The 19,454-nt window shown below is 36.6% G+C and overlaps 5 protein-coding genes across 6 annotated transcripts; 2 read left to right on the top strand and 3 right to left on the bottom strand.

Annotated features, from left to right (window-relative positions):
* Positions 1-968: 968 nt before the first annotated feature.
* Positions 969-2,299, bottom strand: LOC111199321 (AT-hook motif nuclear-localized protein 29). Its single transcript, XM_022689245.2, has one exon. It carries the CDS (start codon positions 1,945-1,947, stop codon positions 1,081-1,083), a length of 867 nt encoding a protein of 288 aa, XP_022544966.1. The 5' UTR covers positions 1,948-2,299; the 3' UTR covers positions 969-1,080.
* Positions 2,300-6,804: 4,505 nt separating this feature from the next.
* On the bottom strand, positions 6,805-9,234 carry LOC106421619 (3-hydroxy-3-methylglutaryl-coenzyme A reductase 1). 2 transcript variants are annotated; one of them, XR_007314747.1, is made up of 5 exons: positions 8,199-9,234; positions 7,951-8,132; positions 7,536-7,882; positions 7,013-7,455; positions 6,805-6,957 (listed from the first exon to the last, which is right to left on the bottom strand). XR_007314747.1 is itself a non-coding variant. In XM_013862448.3 (4 exons), exons 1-4 carry the CDS (start codon positions 9,143-9,145, stop codon positions 7,201-7,203), a joined length of 1,731 nt encoding a protein of 576 aa, XP_013717902.2. In that variant the 5' UTR covers positions 9,146-9,234; the 3' UTR covers positions 6,805-7,200. The 2 variants fall into 2 exon arrangements, 1 of the variants encoding a protein (XP_013717902.2); XM_013862448.3 differs by having other exon boundaries at positions 6,805-7,455.
* A 3,684-nt stretch (positions 9,235-12,918) lies between these two features.
* On the top strand, positions 12,919-14,729 carry LOC106421539 (cinnamoyl-CoA reductase 1). The gene is made up of 6 exons (XM_013862370.3): positions 12,919-13,129; positions 13,242-13,411; positions 13,496-13,681; positions 13,942-14,113; positions 14,209-14,398; positions 14,481-14,729. Exons 1-6 carry the CDS (start codon positions 13,015-13,017, stop codon positions 14,635-14,637), a joined length of 990 nt encoding a protein of 329 aa, XP_013717824.1. The 5' UTR covers positions 12,919-13,014; the 3' UTR covers positions 14,638-14,729.
* Positions 14,730-15,198: 469 nt separating this feature from the next.
* Positions 15,199-17,750, top strand: LOC106421667 (RNA-binding protein 24-B). Its single transcript, XM_013862507.3, has 7 exons — positions 15,199-15,913; positions 16,098-16,242; positions 16,339-16,465; positions 16,547-16,589; positions 16,673-16,910; positions 17,002-17,183; positions 17,261-17,750. The coding sequence occupies exons 1-6, from the start codon at positions 15,707-15,709 to the stop codon at positions 17,082-17,084; spliced, it is 843 nt and encodes a 280-aa protein (XP_013717961.1). The 5' UTR covers positions 15,199-15,706; the 3' UTR covers positions 17,085-17,183; positions 17,261-17,750.
* LOC106421668 (psbP domain-containing protein 3, chloroplastic) lies at positions 17,698-19,313 on the bottom strand. The gene is made up of 9 exons (XM_013862508.3): positions 19,161-19,313; positions 18,989-19,049; positions 18,725-18,900; positions 18,570-18,653; positions 18,418-18,500; positions 18,262-18,337; positions 18,069-18,187; positions 17,935-17,979; positions 17,698-17,849 (listed from the first exon to the last, which is right to left on the bottom strand). Exons 1-9 carry the CDS (start codon positions 19,228-19,230, stop codon positions 17,823-17,825), a joined length of 741 nt encoding a protein of 246 aa, XP_013717962.1. The 5' UTR covers positions 19,231-19,313; the 3' UTR covers positions 17,698-17,822.
* Positions 19,314-19,454: the final 141 nt, after the last annotated feature.

The raw sequence follows: 19,454 nt of genomic DNA, 5'->3' as shown, positions 1-19,454 counted from the left end.
TAAGTGATTAGCTTTCATCGCTATCCCATAAAAAGGGATTGTGCATATACACCAATATGTTCCAAAATCGCTTGATGAAGGTGAGAATCCCCGAACTTAAGCTTAGGAGGTTCACAACAGGTTGTCAAGGACGACGAATTTTAAAGAGGTGGAATGGTTACAGAGGATGATGGATTGACTTTTGGTTCATTTGCAAGTAATACGGTTTTTGTCTTCCTTTCATACGGAGTTTAACAGTTAGGCTATGAATTTGTTTCTGCTTATTGGTCAGAAGAACTCGATGATGTTTATATCAGACTGTCAACAATTGTTTAACATAATGAAGAAAATGGCCATTACTAATAGTTGAGTTTGATGAATTTATCTATTTTCATTTACTTAGTGTTTTATATATTTTTTTCGTTCAGTTGATTGCCTTTCCAAAGAAGCTTGGTCCAAGGTATTACACACTATTACTATTCTCATGTAACTTTCATATTCCAAGTTGGTTCGTTTCCAAAACCAATTTCTTCAGATCTAATTAATAATTGTAGAGTTTTAATATAAAAAAATACATGAAATTTGAATCACAAGAAGATATTTACTTTTAACATTCCCAAATATACAATCCTGAGGATTATTCCAAATATGTGGTAACTGAAAATGAGAAAGATGTTTGATTTGCAGGTTGATATGCATAAAAACTTACATTAACTGATTATCTTTCATAGCTATCCCTAAAATGGGATTGTGCATACTAATATAAACCAAATCTATGTGTGAGTGAACTCAATGACTTTGATCAATAAGAAGGCAAGTCATATGACAAAAAAATTGCTTATAATATCAATTTTTGGGAAGTCAAGCATCTGACAAATAATATTTCATAGTTCAGCACAGAACCCTATTTATTATATATAAAAGAAGAGGAAATGTAGATGGTGAATTGTATATCCACATACGAATCCAAATGTTCATGATAAACTAAATTCAAAACCAAAAGAACACATAAATAATTAAGAACATGTCATCATGAAATGATTATCTTATTTTCAAATTTAAAAGTTATAGCTATTTGACATACATATTTGTTTTTCAAATCTAAAAAGATGGTCTTGAAGCTGCTCCAGCTCCCCAACCAAGCAAATGAGGATCACCAGAAAACTGATCATAACCACTCATATTACCTCTTAAATCTCCCTGACCAGCTCCGGAAGGTGGTGATGCTGACGTAGGGGGTTGTGGACCTCCTCCTCCTCCACCTTCTCCTCCTTCATCTTCTAGCGGAAGCCTCTCAAAAGTTGCGTTAGAGAAGGATGCAGCCATCAGTATCACTGGACCTGAAGCCACAAGCGGAGCCACCACGCTTCCTCCGATCACCTGACCTTGTGCACCGGCAACAAATATTGACAGACCACCGGCTCCCGGCGGCGCAGGCGGTGGGAGAACCGTTCCAGTCATGGAAAGAATATCAAACCTGCCATGTAAAGTCACAACCCCTCCAGCTCCGGCTCCAACTCCACCATTACTCCTATGAGTTGTTGCCGGCTGCCGGAGAACGACGTTAGACACCGCGCCGTTACCACTGAGAACGGAGACACCTCTCCCTCTCCGGCGAGCGTAAGTGTTGACGCTCTCAACTATGTCGGCTCCAGATGAGATTTCAAGAACATGAGATCTAAGCACGTTAGGGCTATCTCTTGTCACAATCACCGGTGGCTTCGGCTTGTTCTTAGATCCCGGAGGACGTCCACGTGAACGCTTTCCCTGAGATGAACCCGAGGTAACCGGGTCAGAATCTGGTGGACCCGGATCCTTGTTGGAGTCAGATTCATCATCTGAATGAGGCTGAGGTTGAAGGTGAGTTTGAAGATGAGGTTGTGGCTGGAGCTGGTGGTGAAGCTCAGGCCTAAAGAGGTTGTGGAAGTATCGAGAAGCTCCTCCGGATTCATCGTAACCACCGTCCATGACCGTCACATCTACTGATTCTTTTTCTTGTGGCTCATATATAATGATATTGTGAGGGTGAAGATAAACTTTGGTCAAGTTTCAGTGAGTGAGGAGCCAATAGCTTGAGTTGATCGGTTACACAAACCGACAAAAACGTAACAAAGAGACACAAATCAAAAGTGGTGCTACTTTGTCTTAAGCCCTAACTCGCTTTAGGGCAAGAGAGAAGCAGATTCTTCACTCTAGACGGCGTCGTACTAAGTGATGTGAAACGAATTGGCAAGCTTCAAGTTATTTCTTCTGCTGAGAGAGTAAGTGACTCTGCCATGCTTTTGTTGAGATGAAAGCTAAAGAAATAATAGAGATTGACACAACGAGAATTTAGCTGAAAATCATATTTTTTTATTATAAATTTGAATCTAATTAACACACATAATGTGGCATATTAAAATATGAGATATATACGTATAATCGCATATTAATAATATATATATATACATATTTAGAGTTTTCACTTCTGGATATATTCGTTTTCTTTTTTTAGCGTATAGCTTAAAGCGGAGATAATAGTTATCTTTTTATTAAAACATAAAGACAAATATTTGCAACTTTGAAAATGATTGGAAGAAGATGTAGCTTTTTTATATTTTTGCTTTAGAAAGTTGTAGATTTTTTTTGCTGTAGAATATTAGTTGTAGGTTTTAAAAGATTCAATGGCTTACATATAAATTTTCTAAAGCAAAAAATAAGTGCTCTAGGGGGGTGATTGGTAGTTGCTGTAGGTGCTGTCTACAGCCCTATTTATTTTCACAGCACCAAATTCAAAGCAATCAAGCTTTAATTTTTTTTTTTGAAACCACAGCTCTTGAATTAATCTACAGCTGTACAAGTGCTCTGCAGAGCCAAATATTCAAAGCAATTGTTTAGTGCTTTCCATAAAATTCTACAGCAATAAAATCTAAAGCCACATCAAAAAGTCTACAGATTTTTTTCTACAGCAAAAATTTTAAAGCTACAGCCATTACCAATCGCACCCTAGATTTATGGTTTTCCACAGATAAAAATAAATTAATAAAAAATTTGTAGCTTTAAAAAAATTTTACAAAGCATAATTGACAAAAATTTAGACTGTAGAGATAATTTAGGATATAGAGAGATCTTACAATATTTCTAAAGCACTTGCCCATCAATCCCACTATTTGATTGGTAAATTTTTTTTTTTGGCGGGCGGGGTAAAAACCTTCCAATTATAAAACACCATTTCACCATTCGATAGATTGCTAAATTATGCATTATTGCTCTTTTCCCCTTCTTTTTCTTCTTTGACATCGTATATTGCTTTCCAACGTATTATTTTGAAGTTTTGCTTTTCAACATTTCAGAATGCTTATAACTTCTCAGCCGTACTTTGTTGATTGATTAAGAACATTTTATATTATATTTTCCACCCATATTCCCTTCTCTATGCTGAGGGCGTATATAACGAATAATTTAAGCTAAGTAGATAAGGACGCATATAGCAATGCTCGAGGCTTTCTTAATACATGAGAGACATTTTGCTTTATGAAAATCTCTAGAAAGACAAACTCTAAAGCTGATGTTTTAGCCAAAATTACTAAACTTAATCTGCAAAACTAACTATGTTATAGCTTACAAAAAAAAAACTAACTATGTTATACCTTAGTTCCAAAAAAAAGACTATATTATAACTTATACCTTGGAGTGAATTGTTTTTTTTTAATTTAATATTCTATCTGTTCCTAAAAAGATCCATATTTTTTTAAAAAAATTGTTTCAAAAAAATATATTTTTCATATTTTCAATGCATAAATTAAATGTAAATTGTAAACTTAAAAAAACATAATTATATTTATTAAAATTCTATTGGTGAAAACTTGTGGGAAATAATTGATTACGGAAAATAATGTATTGGTAGCTAACATTTGATATATTTTTTTAATAAGTGTAAAAATACTAAAACATGAATCTTTTAGAAACGGAAGGAGTATGAAATATGATGACAAAAAAATAAGAAAAATAATTAATTGTATATCTTCTTTATAAATGAATCGCATGAATCGCATGCATCAAAAATGTTATATATATGTTCAGCAAAAAAAAACCTTTATATAATGTCAAATCTCCATGCAAATGAAATTAGTGGATGCATATAAATATAGGTGTGTGTGTGAGCTAAAAAAAATACATGTCCATATCTAAAAGAATTTGTGTGCACACATTAAAATATTCGATGATCAAAGCATGTCAGTACCTTAGAAGGAATCTTCATATGTGAAAGGGGAGCATGCAAAAAAAAGGAAAGGAGAGCATGCAAAATATAGCTTTCACATAGCACGAAATAAAATGAGTATCGTGGGACAAATAAAAGAGAAACTGTAAACATGTAACGACGTTAGCACGTTAATAGGACGCCCACACAGAAAGCAAATGAGATTCGAATCTCGATCAGAGCCGTTCAGTTACTTGACGGTAGCCATCGGACGACTCATGAGTCATGAGGTGGGCGATGAGATCGCACAGTCTGGTTCATCCACACGTGCACGGACGCATAACCACGTGCGGTCAAAAAGTCAGAGCACAAGCTGAGCTGTTTTACCACGTGGAAGTGGTCGGAGCATCGGTACTTGGTGCACGTTCCCAATCTGTCTTAGTACACATAGCTACTAAATACCTTGTCTCGTATTTATTTATTTTTTCTTTACATTTCTCAATTCTTTTTTTTTTTTGGTAAAACTCAATTCTTTTTTTTTCTTTGTGATAAACTCTATAAGCCATCCGTTTTCAAAATTACGAAAATCAACCATCGAACATTCAAAAGTAGAAAATGCAATAGAAAATGATTAATTGCATGATTATAACATGATGTGAATTTACCACATAAAAGATATTTAAAAAATGATGACGATATATCATGCAAGTTTTACAGTTACAAGAAATATACGATTTGTTTAAATTATAGCACTGGTCGAATCTCCTAAACTGCAATTTCAAATTTTATTTGACACAACTTGCTTGAACTAGTGACATTCAGAATACTTAAAGATTAGTTTATTGTTAATGCATAACCTCCAGTCTCCACCATGTTTTCCTACAAAACTAATCATATCAAGTACTGAAGTACATCACTGAACTAAAACATTTGTGATAAACCTATTTACAAGAATTTTTTTTTTGAACTTAACTATTTATAAGAATATTATTTATATATTTAATTCAGTCGTTTGAAACCAAACACTTGTAACCTGCGATGGACCAAATCTATTCATATAGTCTTGTTGGACCTCACCTTGCATCATGCAGTGCATCAGTTAGTGGTGATAAGATAAGTACTAGGTACCCATACAAAATTGAATTATTTTCCATCCTTATAATCCACGTGGTAAAAATATCGTTTGATTAAATTTTGAATTGAAATAATCTTTGGGTCCATGCATAAATAATCTTGTCGGTCTGTATGTATATATTTCTTTCTTGTTGAAAAGGTTGGAGTTAGGGGATGAATCGAATACTTGGAGTCTATTTGTTCCACAATGTATGTAAAATGCACTGTACACATTACACATATTAAAAAAGAATTGTGACAGAAGAAGATAATTATGAATTTGGAATTCATTGATTTTCTTATATTACCTTTTAAAAAGCAGAAAGTAAGCAAGAATATTAGGGGACAGCATTTTGGACTATACACTTTCTCATCATTTCATATAACTTTGGCGACTTGTTGTGATCCCACTAACCCAGTAACCCCATCCACCAATTATCATGTCTTTTCTTTACTAATGTATTCTCTTTAATATCGAAAAAAGTAAACTCCATTGAGTTTTAGTGCTTTTCTCGAATTGTTTTTCATCAACATGCCTTTGTTTTTTTGTATTTAATCATTCAGATTTTAACAATCTTGGCGAAAGATAAAGTAAAATAATACAAAACATTGGATAGTGAATAAACAAGACCAGGTTGATATCAATGTTACATTGTCATCCACCAATATTCGAACTGGATTTCATCATTGATTTCTCTCTGTCATATGATATTTTCTGTCAAGTTAGATTATTTTATCAAGAGTTTGTTTTGAGTTTTTTGATGTGACATAGTATATCAGTTGTTATGTTATTGTTTTTGGTAGCAATATTGAATAAAAGAAGTCTTAGACGGAAAAAAATGTATTTTCGTAAGAAACTAACTTCATATTGTATACCAATTACAAAGCCTTCATATATAAATAGCTGAGTTACGTGTATATAAACTTCTACATAGAGGAGAAGGATATGCGCCTATTACCAAAGTGGCTCGAGAAAAGAAGGCCCACGTGTTGACCTATAAAATCATTATGGACTTTTGTAAGTTATTGTCGAGAATTTGGGCCCAGGTAAAAGACTTACACAGAGACATACGTTAACGAAACAGTCCGGCCCATGAGTACTAAGAGTGACCCAATACCCACTTAAAACGATACTGATATCCAATCCTAATTGAGTTTTGACGACTCTCATCATGGCCGTGTAGAAACAAACTCTACTTGTTTATATTTGAAGACCAATACAGTCACTTTTTGAAAATATAAAATCTGAATCGCAGTCATGGAACCTAATATAAAAAGCTATTGATCATTTGACCTAGTGGACCACAAAAGAAACTCTTTCTTTTAGTATTTTTTTTTCTCTTTATCAATGCTAGAGGGTCAAGTGTCGACCCAAAGATGGGAATATTATATAGGTGGATGAGTCTTCTGGAGGAAAGAAGATTCGTATCTTCTTACCACTTACCAACTACTACAAGAGAGAGATGTCCCAACACACATATATTTTGTAGTTATATAATAAGAAAAAATAAATGAAACAAACAGAGACAAAATCACAGCAAGTACGCACTCATATCCTTAAACGCAACTGCATACATGTTTTCCATCATCATATAGACAAGACACAACACTTGCTAACAAACACAAGACAAAGCTTAGACAGATCAAATAGAACATGAATTATCCATGAGTGAGAGAAAAAGAAGGAGAAAATGACAATCACAATTCTCTCCCTCTTAATCCCCACAAAAAAAAAAGAAGTTTAAAAGTCAAACAAAAACAAAAAACAATTTTAATTTTTATTGAACAAAAGAAGACAAGGGCACGCACATGGCTTAGTGTGTCCACCAGAGAGTTGAGTTGTAAAAAGCCTGCCTTCTTTACATTTTTGTCCTCCTTCGAGTTTTGGGCCAGACAGAGATGATGATGGATGATGATGATGGTTCAGATCATGTTGTCGTCGTCGTCGTTGCTCCAGTGATGTCTCTGCTGGATCTATTGTATTTCATGTGACTCTTCACAAGTTGTCCAGCTGCTATTGCTGACATTAGTGATAACTCTCCCGCCAAAACTGCTCCGGCCACTATCGTCGCTAGCCTCCTTGAGTTCATCCCCGGCGCCTCCTTGCTCGCTCCTTTAACTCCGAGCAGGTTCAGACACGCAGATTGAGACGCAAGCTGTGTTCCTCCTCCCACTGTCCCCACCTGAATAATCCAACCATAACCAAACCATTAATTATTAATTAAAGAACCTCAAAAAATGAGTTTTGATTTGATAAACTTACCTCAATAGACGGCATAGTAACAGAGATATGAATATCTTTCCCGTCATTAATAGCTTCCATCATTGTGATGCACTGAGAGCTCTCCACGTTTTGAGCTGGATCCTGACCAGTCGCTAAGAACACAGCAGAAACAATGTTGCTGGCGTGAGCGTTGAATCCACCTAGAGACCCTGCAATAGCAGACCCCGTGAGGTTCTTGAGCATATTGAGCTCCACCAAAGAAGCCACGCTCGTCTTCAACACCTTGTTCACGGTCTCTCCTCTGATCACCGCCTCGCACACAACCGATTTGCCACGTCCCTCTATCCAGTTCACAGCAGCAGGCTTCTTGTCCGAACAAAAGTTACCTAAACAATCAAAAAGATCAAATCTTTCGCTCTCAGAGATCCACAAGACAACATTAAACAGGACTCACCAGAGATTCCAATGACATCCATATCAGGAAAATCTTCAGTAAGAAACTCAAGAACATTCTGAACACCTTTGGATACCATGTTCATCCCCATAGCATCACCAGTACTACAACTGAACCTCACATAAGCATTCTTCCCCGCGAGCGTGCACATAACACTCTGCAGCCTCGCAAATCTACTCGACCTGCAAACCACAAAATCACCTCTTTAGTCCCTAATCACACCATAAACAGTTCCCATGCAATTGTACCTGTTGAAAACAACAGCCAGAGTCTCAAAGTTCTCAGGACTCTCCAAGAAAAACTTAAGCTCAGAAGCTCTCCTCGCCGAAGCAAACCTCACAACAGGCGCTCTCGTCATCCCATCCTTAAGCACAGTACTCGTCGCACCACCGGATACATACATAGCCTTGCACCCTCTGTTAGTACTCGCCACCAAACACCCTTCCGTCGTCGCCATGGGAACAGAGTACTCGTAACCGTCGAGCAGCAACGGTCCAGCGATCCCCACGGGGATCTGCACGTATCCCACAGGCATCTCGCAGCATTGCCCCAAGATCGAATCGTAATCGAATCCATCCAACGGCAATCCTTCAATCGACCTCCCGGTCATCCTCTGCAACGCTTCTCTCCTTATCGACGCCGCGCGTTTGCAATCCCCGAGGCGAGATTCGAGCGCGTACGAAGGGACGACCCCGTCGAGCACCGATTTCACGATCTCCTCGTCTTCCTCCGGGAGAGGAGGCTCCGGATTCGGCAGCTTGGCGACGATCGGAGGGGGGCACGTGACGAGGCGGTGGTGGTCGTCGTTCACGAGGTAATCTCGATCGGAGTCGTTGGAGTCGGCGCGTGAGATGAAGGACTGGACGAAATCGATGCCGAAGAAGCCGAGGAGGTAGATGAAGGAGGCGATGAGGGCGACGATGGCGCCGAGCTCGGTGATGGTGACGACGTGGAGAGGGGTGTTGTAGCGGATCTTGTCGCGCCAGCGGTGGAGGAGGTAGTAGGCGACGGAGAAGAAGAGGGTGAAGAAGACGGCGTTCGTGAGGTACAGAGGGAGCGGCAGCGCGTCGGAGGCTTTCGGAGAACGGTTGCGATCGATGTCGTCATCGGAGGAAGGAGGAGGAGGAGGAGAGCGGTTATCGAGGAACCGGTTGGGGTTAACCGGCGGTTTAGGAGGTCTCCGTCGGATATCCATTAATTAATGAATATCCAAACCAAAGCGAGAGGGGGGTGTGGTGTGGTGAGGTGGCGTGATAAGTGTGGAGAGGAAAGGAAGGGGTGAGAGAGACTAGCGTGTTTTATAGCGGGAGAACACGCTTTTCCGTTTCGACACCTCAATTGTTTTTTTTTGTTTTCCTCCTAGTTCGTCTATTATTAGGCTTTTTTTATTCAAATGAAGAATAAAATTCAAATAAAATTAGTTGTCATTTGAAGGATATAACCGAAAAAATTCAAAGTTAATAACGTTGAATAACTGAATCATAAAAAGTTTTGTATGTGTGGTGCTGTAAATATTTGTTTTCCTCTTTTTTTTTGCTAAAATGTTTTCCTGATTTTTCTTAAACTGAAAAAGTTGAATTAAAGTAATTTTATTACAAATGACTATTATCACATTAACATTCATTTTTAATAAAATTATATCCAACTTTGTTTATTTATAAATATATATAGAAGATATCAAACTCTTGAATGGCTTTAAAATTTATAAGATAATTTTTTTAAAAAAATTATATTTTATTATTTGAAAACAATAAACCTAAATATATTAGAACTTTAAAATTTGTAGACCACGAACGTTCATTAGTTTTATTCACAATCGGTTTCAAACTTAGTATGTATAAATCCATTTGAGTTTGCATAATATATGGAATTTTAGTTTTTTTTGGAAGTATTTACACGTTGTAAACATGCATGGTTTTCGGAAACAGAAATTTATATTGACAAATATTCTTAGGAAATGTAATTTACAAACAAATGAAATATTGCTTGAATTATGGTATAAGCTATTTCGCAAACATGTGATGTCTCAAAATTATGTAAGAATAATGAAGTATAAAGTGAGTAATAATACGGAAAAGAAAATGTAAATGAAGAATAAAATTCAAATAAAATTAGTTGTCATTTGAAGGATATAACCGAAAAAGTAAAAGTTTATAACGTTGAATAACTGAATCATAAAAAGTTTTCTATGTGGTGTTGTAAATATTTATTTTTTCCTCGTTTTTCTTAAAATGAAAAAGTTGAATCAAAGTAATTTTATTTTAGATGCCCTTATATCCGGATGCCCTTGAAAAAAACTCGTTTATCGTCTAAAAACCGTCTACTTGAACCGAATTATATAACCCGTCGAAGACATCCAAAGAAATTGCTTTTTCACTCTATTTTAATCGACGATGGCCGTAGCTCGAACGATTCAAAACAATTTTATTTTAGAATGATTATTATCACATTAACATTCACTTTTGATAAAATTATTTTCAACCAACATTTTTAAATACACTGTTTATTTTTGTAAGAAATATATAAAAGATATCAAACTCTTGAATGGCTTTAGAATTTTAATAAATTTTATATTTTATTATCTGGAAACAATAAACCTATATATATTTGAACTTGTTGACTTTAAATTTGTAGACCACGAACGTTTCATTAGTTTTATTCACAACGGGTTCCAGACTTGGTATATATATTAATCCATTTGAGTTTGCATAATATATGGAATTTTGTTTTTAAAAATTATCTTACACGTTGTAAACATGCATGGCTTTCTGAAACAAAATTTTATTTTGATAATTAATCTTAGGAAATGTAATTTACAAACAAATGAAATATTCCTTGGATTATGGTATAAGCTATTTATCAGACATGTGATGTCTCAAAATAATGTAAGAATAATGAAGTAAAAAGTATTTAATAATACGGAAAAGAAAATGTAAATGACAGCAGCATAAACTAGATAATTCTAAAAATAAAATAAGGATAGTTGATTTGTACTGAAGCAGTGGAGGCCACATTGTGTCACGTTCAACGATCTGGTCGACACTAGACGTCTAGACCTTGCTCGAAGTAAGCAGACAAATTAAATCAACCTCCCTTAAGTTAAATAAATAACAAAACACTATTAAAACCTTTTAATTACTCTTATATTAGTATATTTTGGTTTTATATTTTCAGATTCCTTCGCACAAACGTACAAATCTTTTCTTTTGTTAATGTCGATAAGCTTGATGATGTGTTTTATTTGGACTAATACCAAACTACGGATAATCCGTGTCTACCAAAACGCTGTCGTTTAGGCACAAAGAAGATTCTTATTTAGTCTTCCTCACTTCATTATTCATATCATCAATCTATCACCTGAAGGAATGATTGACGTATGGGTATGGAGTATGGACTCTCTCTCTCAGCTTCTTACTGATTCCTAGGCTAACTTTGCTACTCTCTATACTTGTGTCAAATGTGGTCCTCTTTTGTCCTGTAGCATGTCTTCTTATACGTAATTAAAGTTCAGTCAAGTTACTTAAAAGTTAAAACAACCCCAGAATGTTGCCGTTTCAATGATCTGTGTTTGTAAAAACATTCAAGAGAACTTGTGCTATATATGTCTTATTTTGGGTTTGATTCTCATTATTTTGTAACAAATGTCCTCGTTTTTAGTAAAGGTTTACTCTGAGAATCTTCTACATTTATTTCAGGTTTCTGAATATTTACTTGGAAACGGACAAGAGTCATTGTGCTGCTTACTGTTATGTCTTGGAAAATGGTTTGCCTTGTATGGGTCACGTGAACATGTTAGTGTTCTTGACACTTCTCAACCTTCCAATTGTCACCGTTGTTTCCACAGTCTGAGGCTAAGTTATTGTTGTGTTAATGTTATTACTTGACGTTAGGTTTGAAATGAAAGCTTTGTATATTGAAAAATAATTGTAGAGAGGGTCTCTCCCATTGCAATCAGGTTCTCCGGTTGTGTTGAGTCTTTTTTTTATTATTTCATCCCTTTAATCGACTTTCTTTAAAGTGAATTGTAATCTGATGTTCCTATGTTTTTAATAGATACCCGCTCAGTTTTAGCTGCAACTACTAAAGAACATTGTGAAGTGGTTTTAAGCTAAACCAAATGAGAAGGTTAGTAAGCATTGAGATGTTGCCACCAAGAGTATAGCTTATGTTGATTCCTTCAACTTGGAAGAAAGATTTGTACCAGAGGGGATCGTGCAACACCAAAAATCCTAAGAAAGAATTTTCATCACTTACAACATAGACAAGCACCTACCTTAGATCTTTGCATCTATGTGTCCTCTTCCATGTCTAAAACTCTATGGTAACTAAAAACAGTGTGTGAAGAACAACTCATGGGTATACGCATACCTAACCTAGCTCAAGCTGGTCAGTGATTATATCAGTAGTTTTGTGTCTCGTGGCAGCGTTTATAGCTCCTCAGTTTCTACCAACTTGTCTTCTTATAAAGAGCCAAAGGCACGTCTTCTTCTCCTTTTGATTTTATTTTTAACATTTGCCGACTTTTCTGGCCAATAGTGTTAGAGAAAGAAAAGTAGTCAGAGATCCATACTGGCTGCTAAAAGACTATTCTGAGAAAGAGATCCATAATAAAATGCAAAGTATTTTTTCTGTTTTGATTTTTCTCAAATAAAAGTCTATCACTCGGAGAAATGTGGATGATAAAATTCAAAAGTCTTTTTAATCCTACATACTTTTTCTCACATGCAAAGGATGTTTTCCCCTCTTCATACTTTTCATTTTTAAGATTCTCAAAAATGCAAAAAAAAAACAGATGAATAAATAACTGAAAATATATATACAAACCTTAAGAAATGCTTAGTATAATTTCAAAATTTTCTTTCAAAAAATTATTTCATTTTAATGTTTGTAAATATGAACTGCAATCTTTATCCAGCTTAATCCCTCATAATTCTACGCTTTTACAGTTAAAGAAGTTGGTTAAAGTCTGATATGACTTGTGTATAAATAGTTGCGAACCTTTTTCTATTTTCGTTCACTCCAAAGAACATTCTTAAAGTTGCTTAAAGAGAGAGAGGGGCGTCAATGGCTGAAAAGCAGAGGATATGTGTTACTGGTTCAGGAGGATATATCGCTTCGTGGCTCGTCAAGTCTCTTCTCTCCCGTGGCTACACTGTCCATGGAACTGTTCGAGATCCTAGTAAGCAGGAAGCAACAACCCAAAATAATTTATCTCATCTTTTCTATGTTTACTTTGGAGGAGACTTTGTAACTTTCTCTGTTTTCTTCATTGATTATTGATTTGTTCTCAGGTGATCGAAAGAACGACCATTTGAAGAAGTTAGATAACGCTTCAAAGAATCTTAAGCTTTTCAAGGCAGATTTGTTTGACTATGAAGGTCTTTCTTCAGCCATTTCTGGTTGTTATGGTGTTTTCCATATTGCTGCTCCTGTGCCTTTTGAAGATGTTCCTCTTACTGAGGCAAGTGCTTGAGTTTTGCATCCTCTTTTCTTTGTTTCTTTCTTAAATCACTTTAAAGATCGGTTTTGGGTCTAAAACATTCAGGAACAACTTATTAAACCAGCTCTCACTGGCACCAAAAATGTTCTAGAAGCGTGCACAGAAGCTAAAGTGAAGAAAGTTGTGGTTGTATCATCAATTGCTGCTGTTGTTTACAACCCAAAGTGGCCTAGAGATGTTGATGTGGACGAGAGTTGTTGGTCAGACACTCAATACCTTTATTCACGTGAGGTAATGTAACCTCTACTTCTATCACCGAAGTTTCACGGTTTGGTTGGTCCAATGAAAAACAAAAGACACATTAAGCTCCACGGTTTAACTAATTATATCTAATTTAGTTTAGTCAACACAAGTTTATATGTTCTTTGGATTAACGAAGTGTTCGTGCTTGTGTAAGTTCAGTATTCAAAATATCTTGTTCTTTTTCCATGGTGCAAAATGTGAGGATCTCAGGGTTATTGTTTTTCTTATAAATAAATAAAAAATCTCAGGGTTATTGGTCATATTACTTTCTTGCCAAAACCTTAATGGAACGTGAAGCTATAGAGTGGAGCAGAACAAGCTCAGCTGATGTTGTTACGGTCTGTCCCTCGGTCGTCATAGGCCCTAGGCTTCAGTCCACGCTTAACTCTAGTAGCTTGGGACTACTAAATTTTATAAAAGGTGATGTAATCATATTTTTTCTCTAATTACATATAGTACTTGATTTTACTTAACTCATGTTCTTGAAAGTATTTGATGAACTGGTGTGGTATCAGGCGGTGTAATATCCTTGTTGAGTGACCAACTCTACCTTGTGGATGTGCGTGATGTCGCTGATGCGCTTTTGCTGGTGTATGAAAATCAAGAAGCAAAAGGAAGATACATATGCAACTCTCATTCACTTCACAACAATGATCTTATGGAGAAGCTGATGAATATGTATCCTAAACGCAACTTCCCCAAAAGGTAAACCAACCAACGGATTAATTAATTTCACAAATCTTGAGATCTCTGGTCTGATTTGATCAAAATGTGTATATAATGGCAGTTTCAGCGAGAGAAAGGAGAAGCAAGTGAATGAGAACATACTTCGAATAAGTTCAGAGAAGTTGGAGAAACTGGGGTGGAAGTTTAGGTCATTAGAAGAAACCATTGACGACTCTGTTGTGAGCTTTGAAGCTACTGGTGATCTTCCAAAGCAATAAGCATAGTGAAAGGAAGAGAGGCTTCATCTTCTTCACTTCTTCACTTGTTCAGTTATATTTTACTCTTGAAATAAAAAGTGATTCCATGAAAATGCTTTTTTCACATCCTCAAGTCTACTATTTTCTCAGTTACAAAAAAAAAATAAAAAAAAAAAAGTCTACTATTTTCTATATGTTCTTCTTTGGTAAAAAAGAAAACAAAATCAAATTTAATTATGTCGTTATAAGCATCTTAATATAGTTGACAATGGACCACAACTGTCACTAGCATAAGAATCCCTAGCCACTGATTTGGGATTCACCGAGGACGAGGTTTCATCTACACCATCCGAAAATGATTTAAATGTTTCTTCGTCTCGTTATAATTTCAATTCTAAAGGATAATAATCAACAAAAAAATAAAGTAAGATACTTATTTTTATTTTTTCCCTTCGGACAAAACATAAGTTCACATTATGTGTAAACGGATAAAGACAAGACAGATATCGATAATTGCAACGTTAATTACATAATTAAAAGAATAAATTAACGGGCCCCATGTCATTTACACTGGCCCAAAAACAAAAGGTATCTCTCTAATCTCTCTCTCTTTCCTCTTCAACAAATCACGCACCATCGTCATCAACAACTCGTTCATCATCATCAATGGAATTCCCCAAACGAAACCTCCTTTTCCTCGAATCAATTCATCATCATCATCACCACCTCTGTATTTTACTTTAATTCCCTCTTTCTATTGTCTGATTTTTTTTTCCAGTAACAGAAACCCTAATTACACCGACCGACTTTGTCATCTTGTCTGGCCCATCACAGAACCCACACTACTCTGCTTTTGCTTTTTTTTTTCGTTTTTCCCGGGAAAATTGATCTCTTTTCCTCCTTTCGTCATTATTAGTAGCCAATCACTCATCTTTTAGTTTTTTTTTTTCTTCTCTCCCTCACCATCTCCGAGTAAACCCTAGAATCAATCTCCCCCTTTCTGGGTTTACTCGGTCTCCACTTAAAGTTTGATCCTTTGTTCTATAATTCACTTAAAGTTTCCATTTTTATTTTGATTCTTCTCTCTCTGATGGCGTATCAACCGGTTCCTGGTTCTGGGTTTCACTACTTGAACTCGCCTTTCGGAGATACGACTTTCACTAAGGTATTCGTCGGTGGCCTCGCTTGGGAGACTCAGAGTGAAGCCCTTCGTCGCCATTTCGAGCAGTTTGGTGATATCCTTGAGGCCGTCGTCATTGCTGATAAGAACACCGGCCGATCCAAAGGATACGGCTTTGTGAGTCTCTCTCTCTCTCCTCTCCACCCTCAATCTTCCTCTGTCTATAGATGCTAAATGTTGATTGAGGATCGTGTGAATTATTACAGGACATAGAAAGTTACTTTATTTGAATGTCTTTCAGTTTGGACTTTGTAATGACTCAAAAGTGTTCTGTTTCTGGTCTCATATGGAGGGATTTTAGGTGACTTTTAGAGATCCAGAAGCTGCTAGGAGAGCTTGTGCTGACCCAACTCCAGTTATAGATGGTAGACGTGCGAACTGTAATCTTGCTTCACTTGGTAGACCTCGCCCTCCGTTGCCCTATGCATTGATACCTAACATGCCTGGTCAGTTTGCCCTTTCACTCATTGAGTCTGGCTCGTAGTGGATCATTGCTGTTGTAGATTTACATGTAGTGCATTTGGTGGATTTTGTTTGGTTAGGACGCTTAAGACCTGCTTCCCCCTACATTGGAAACGTGCAGGGTCCTCGTGGTCCACCTTTTGGAAACTATCCTTATCAGCAACCACTTCCATATAACTACCAGCAAGGAGTTGTGTATCCTTATGGGTCAGTCATGCAACTCTAATCTCACACATTGCTCTAGTGTCTTGTTACTAATATTTGTTTTATTCTCTCTCTCTCTCTTAGGGTGGCTGCATATGGACCTGAGTACATGTACTCACAGTCACAGGTTGAAAAATTGCTAAAAAACACTTGCTGTTATCTCTCTTCCTAGTTAAATCCCTTGTAACTTTGTCTTACTTGATGGTTTAGGGGTTATATGGTCCATACATGGGTCAGCAGTACCTTCAGGTCTACGGAGTACCTGGGGCAGTTAACACACCAGTTTATCAATACGGACAATTTAATCAGACTGTTCCCAGTGGCCAGAGCTATACAGCACTTCAAGGGTACTCGGTTCCAGGTAGCCATGTCCTGCAACTTGGTGGATCCACTGTTAGTGCCATGACTACTTCATCCATGCCTGCTCTTCAAGCTCCGTACCCTCCAGGTGTGTGTTTACTCTCTCAAGCATCATTAGCTTATGATCAAATCTCAAAGTACTTGCTCTTAGGTGATGCTCTTGTTTGAATGTTTGTCAGGTCCTGCTCCAGCACAGTCCCATATCATTGTCCATCCCCCTCAGTTTATGCAGAGTAGCAGTTCTGACCAAACAACAAGGTGAAGACTGAGGAGAAAGGAGTAGCGAAACTGCTATTCAATGTGGCAACAGAAGCTTCCTGTTTATTTTAAGTCGTCAAGTTATTTATCTTGCATCTGAAAGGTTTGTGTTCTTTATCAGACACTACTGTTAACTAGCATCATCATTATTTACGCCAAGATCTTATTATGCGTTTACAGGTTATATAAAATAGTCTTTGCTCTCACTGGAAGGGCGCAGAAAGAAAAAGGAAAGTGGGAGTCTCAGGGTTTGTGGCTTCAGTTTTCTTACTCATCCATCAATGTGCAAAAGATGCTGCTGGCTCAAGCTGGGTTTGAGTTTGCAGGCTCTATAACGGTTTTCCTAAGGAGGGGTAACCGTTGGTAATAAGCTGGTGTACTATATGCATATATATATACACAGATACACAAGCATATACATACTAGAATCAAAATCTGATTCTTTTTTTTAGCCTAAGGTCGTAATACCACTACACTTTCTTCAGGTATAGGAGTGTAGTGAGTAAACATTCATAGGTATATGTCCCAAGTCCTGCATTGTAAGTAAAGCATGTTTATATATCCTTTAATTGTGTAGGGTTTGTCTGTTTCTTCCATTGTCTGAACACACTGATGAATGATTGTTATCAAAAGCTTACTTCAAAGTATGGAGTTAGTTTTTATCTCAGAATTTGATTGAAAAAAGTGTGATAAACAAAATGTTTGATCAATTTGGTTCCGGTGATTGTAATGAATGACATTCTCATATGAATTTGAAAGACTTGACTGCCTGCAAAAAGCAGAGAAAAAAAGAGTCATAAGCAAACAGGTTTTGGTGTAAGATCATTCATTGTTGTTGTGTTTTCACTTCTTACCTTCTGGATCTTGGAGCTTTGATCAGCAGATTCTTCATCTGTAAACTGTAACAACAATAGATGATCATTACATATCATACATAACAAAACTAATCATAGAGGTTGGTTGTAAGAAGAATAGGACCAAAAATTACTTGTCCAGTGACAGTGTACAAACGGTTGTACCAACCGTTTGTTGTCATCCCAATCGCAGAGTACAAATGCTTACGAGCTTCTCCAGGGTTTAGCAATGTATACTCAATGTAATAGAACCCTACTCACATACATAAACTTGTGTCAAAAATCAAAGCAGATTACATCTAAAGATTTTTATTTATTTCTTTTAACCTTTGGAAGATCTGCTATCAACTAGCTTAGCAGTAACTCCTGCTGGTTTCTGCCAGCTTCTATCCAATCCACTGACCTATAAACATACATGTCATATTTGAGAACTCTGTTTTAGAAACAGAGAGAGGAGATTGGTGTAAGAGAGAGAAACTCAACCAGTGTTTCGGCGAAAGCTTCCACCTTTCCAAAAGACTCCATCCTAGTGAAGTCTGGACCTAGTCCAGTGATCGCTACACTCACTGAGACGACGTAAACCATGTTCACATATCAGTTAACTCATGGTTTATTGAACAAACAAAACTTGTTACCGTTGTATGATGAAGTTTCTTCAGGGTAGAAAGCTGTGATTGACTTGAACCCGTTAGGTTCTGCTGCTTGTCCTACTTGCCAGTCTGCAATAAGATACGTTAGCTAATCATGTTATGATCACTTAAGTATCTGAGCTTTGATATAGTTTTTTTACCTTGTGGAATAGATATCTCGAACTTGTTGGCTTCATCTGTGTACACACGGAAAGCCTCTGAAGAAACAATACTTGTCTCTGCAAATGCAGGTGAAACGATGAAGGGAAGGAAGAAAGCAGAGGAAGCTAGCTGTAACATGACTTCCCTTCTCTTCATCCCAACCTGATCTCTACACCTGTTAACAGAGGAACACAAAGGCCGAGACTTTAATGGGTTTCAGAACAAACCCAGATAAAGAAAAGTAGTGTTCATCACTGTGTTACGGAATCTGATGATGTTCCTGAGAAGAGACGACAGCAGGAAGTGATGTGCATCTTCTTGAACCTGGAAAGAAATGGCTCCAAGGATATGAGTTTTGTGAAAGAAAGTCGATGAAATGGTGAAGTGACAGATAGAGAGAGAGAGAGAGAGACTGAGGAAATGTAGTGATCTTACTATAGCGAGTGGAAACGCGGGGATTCGAGAAGCTCTGCGGAGAAGAAAGCCATGGAGAAATCGCTGCCATGTGTTTCGAGATATGTCTTTCGTTCTTTCTACCTTTTTTTTTTTTTATTCTGAATTATATTTTGATTTGCTATGTGAGTGAGATATTACTTATTTATATTTTTCCTAAATTATTAAATTTCGAAATATAGTGTTTCGTAATATTCTACAATATAAATATAAAAAGTTAATAAATAAAATAAATATGACTGATTTTCATATGTATAATACTGTAACTCTTTAAAA

Source organism: Brassica napus, chromosome A7 (genome assembly GCF_020379485.1).
Source record: "Brassica napus cultivar Da-Ae chromosome A7, Da-Ae, whole genome shotgun sequence".
Lineage (NCBI taxonomy): Eukaryota > Viridiplantae > Streptophyta > Magnoliopsida > Brassicales > Brassicaceae > Brassica > Brassica napus.
Note: the sequence above shows the minus strand (reverse complement) of the source record. Positions and strands in the feature narration are given on the sequence as shown.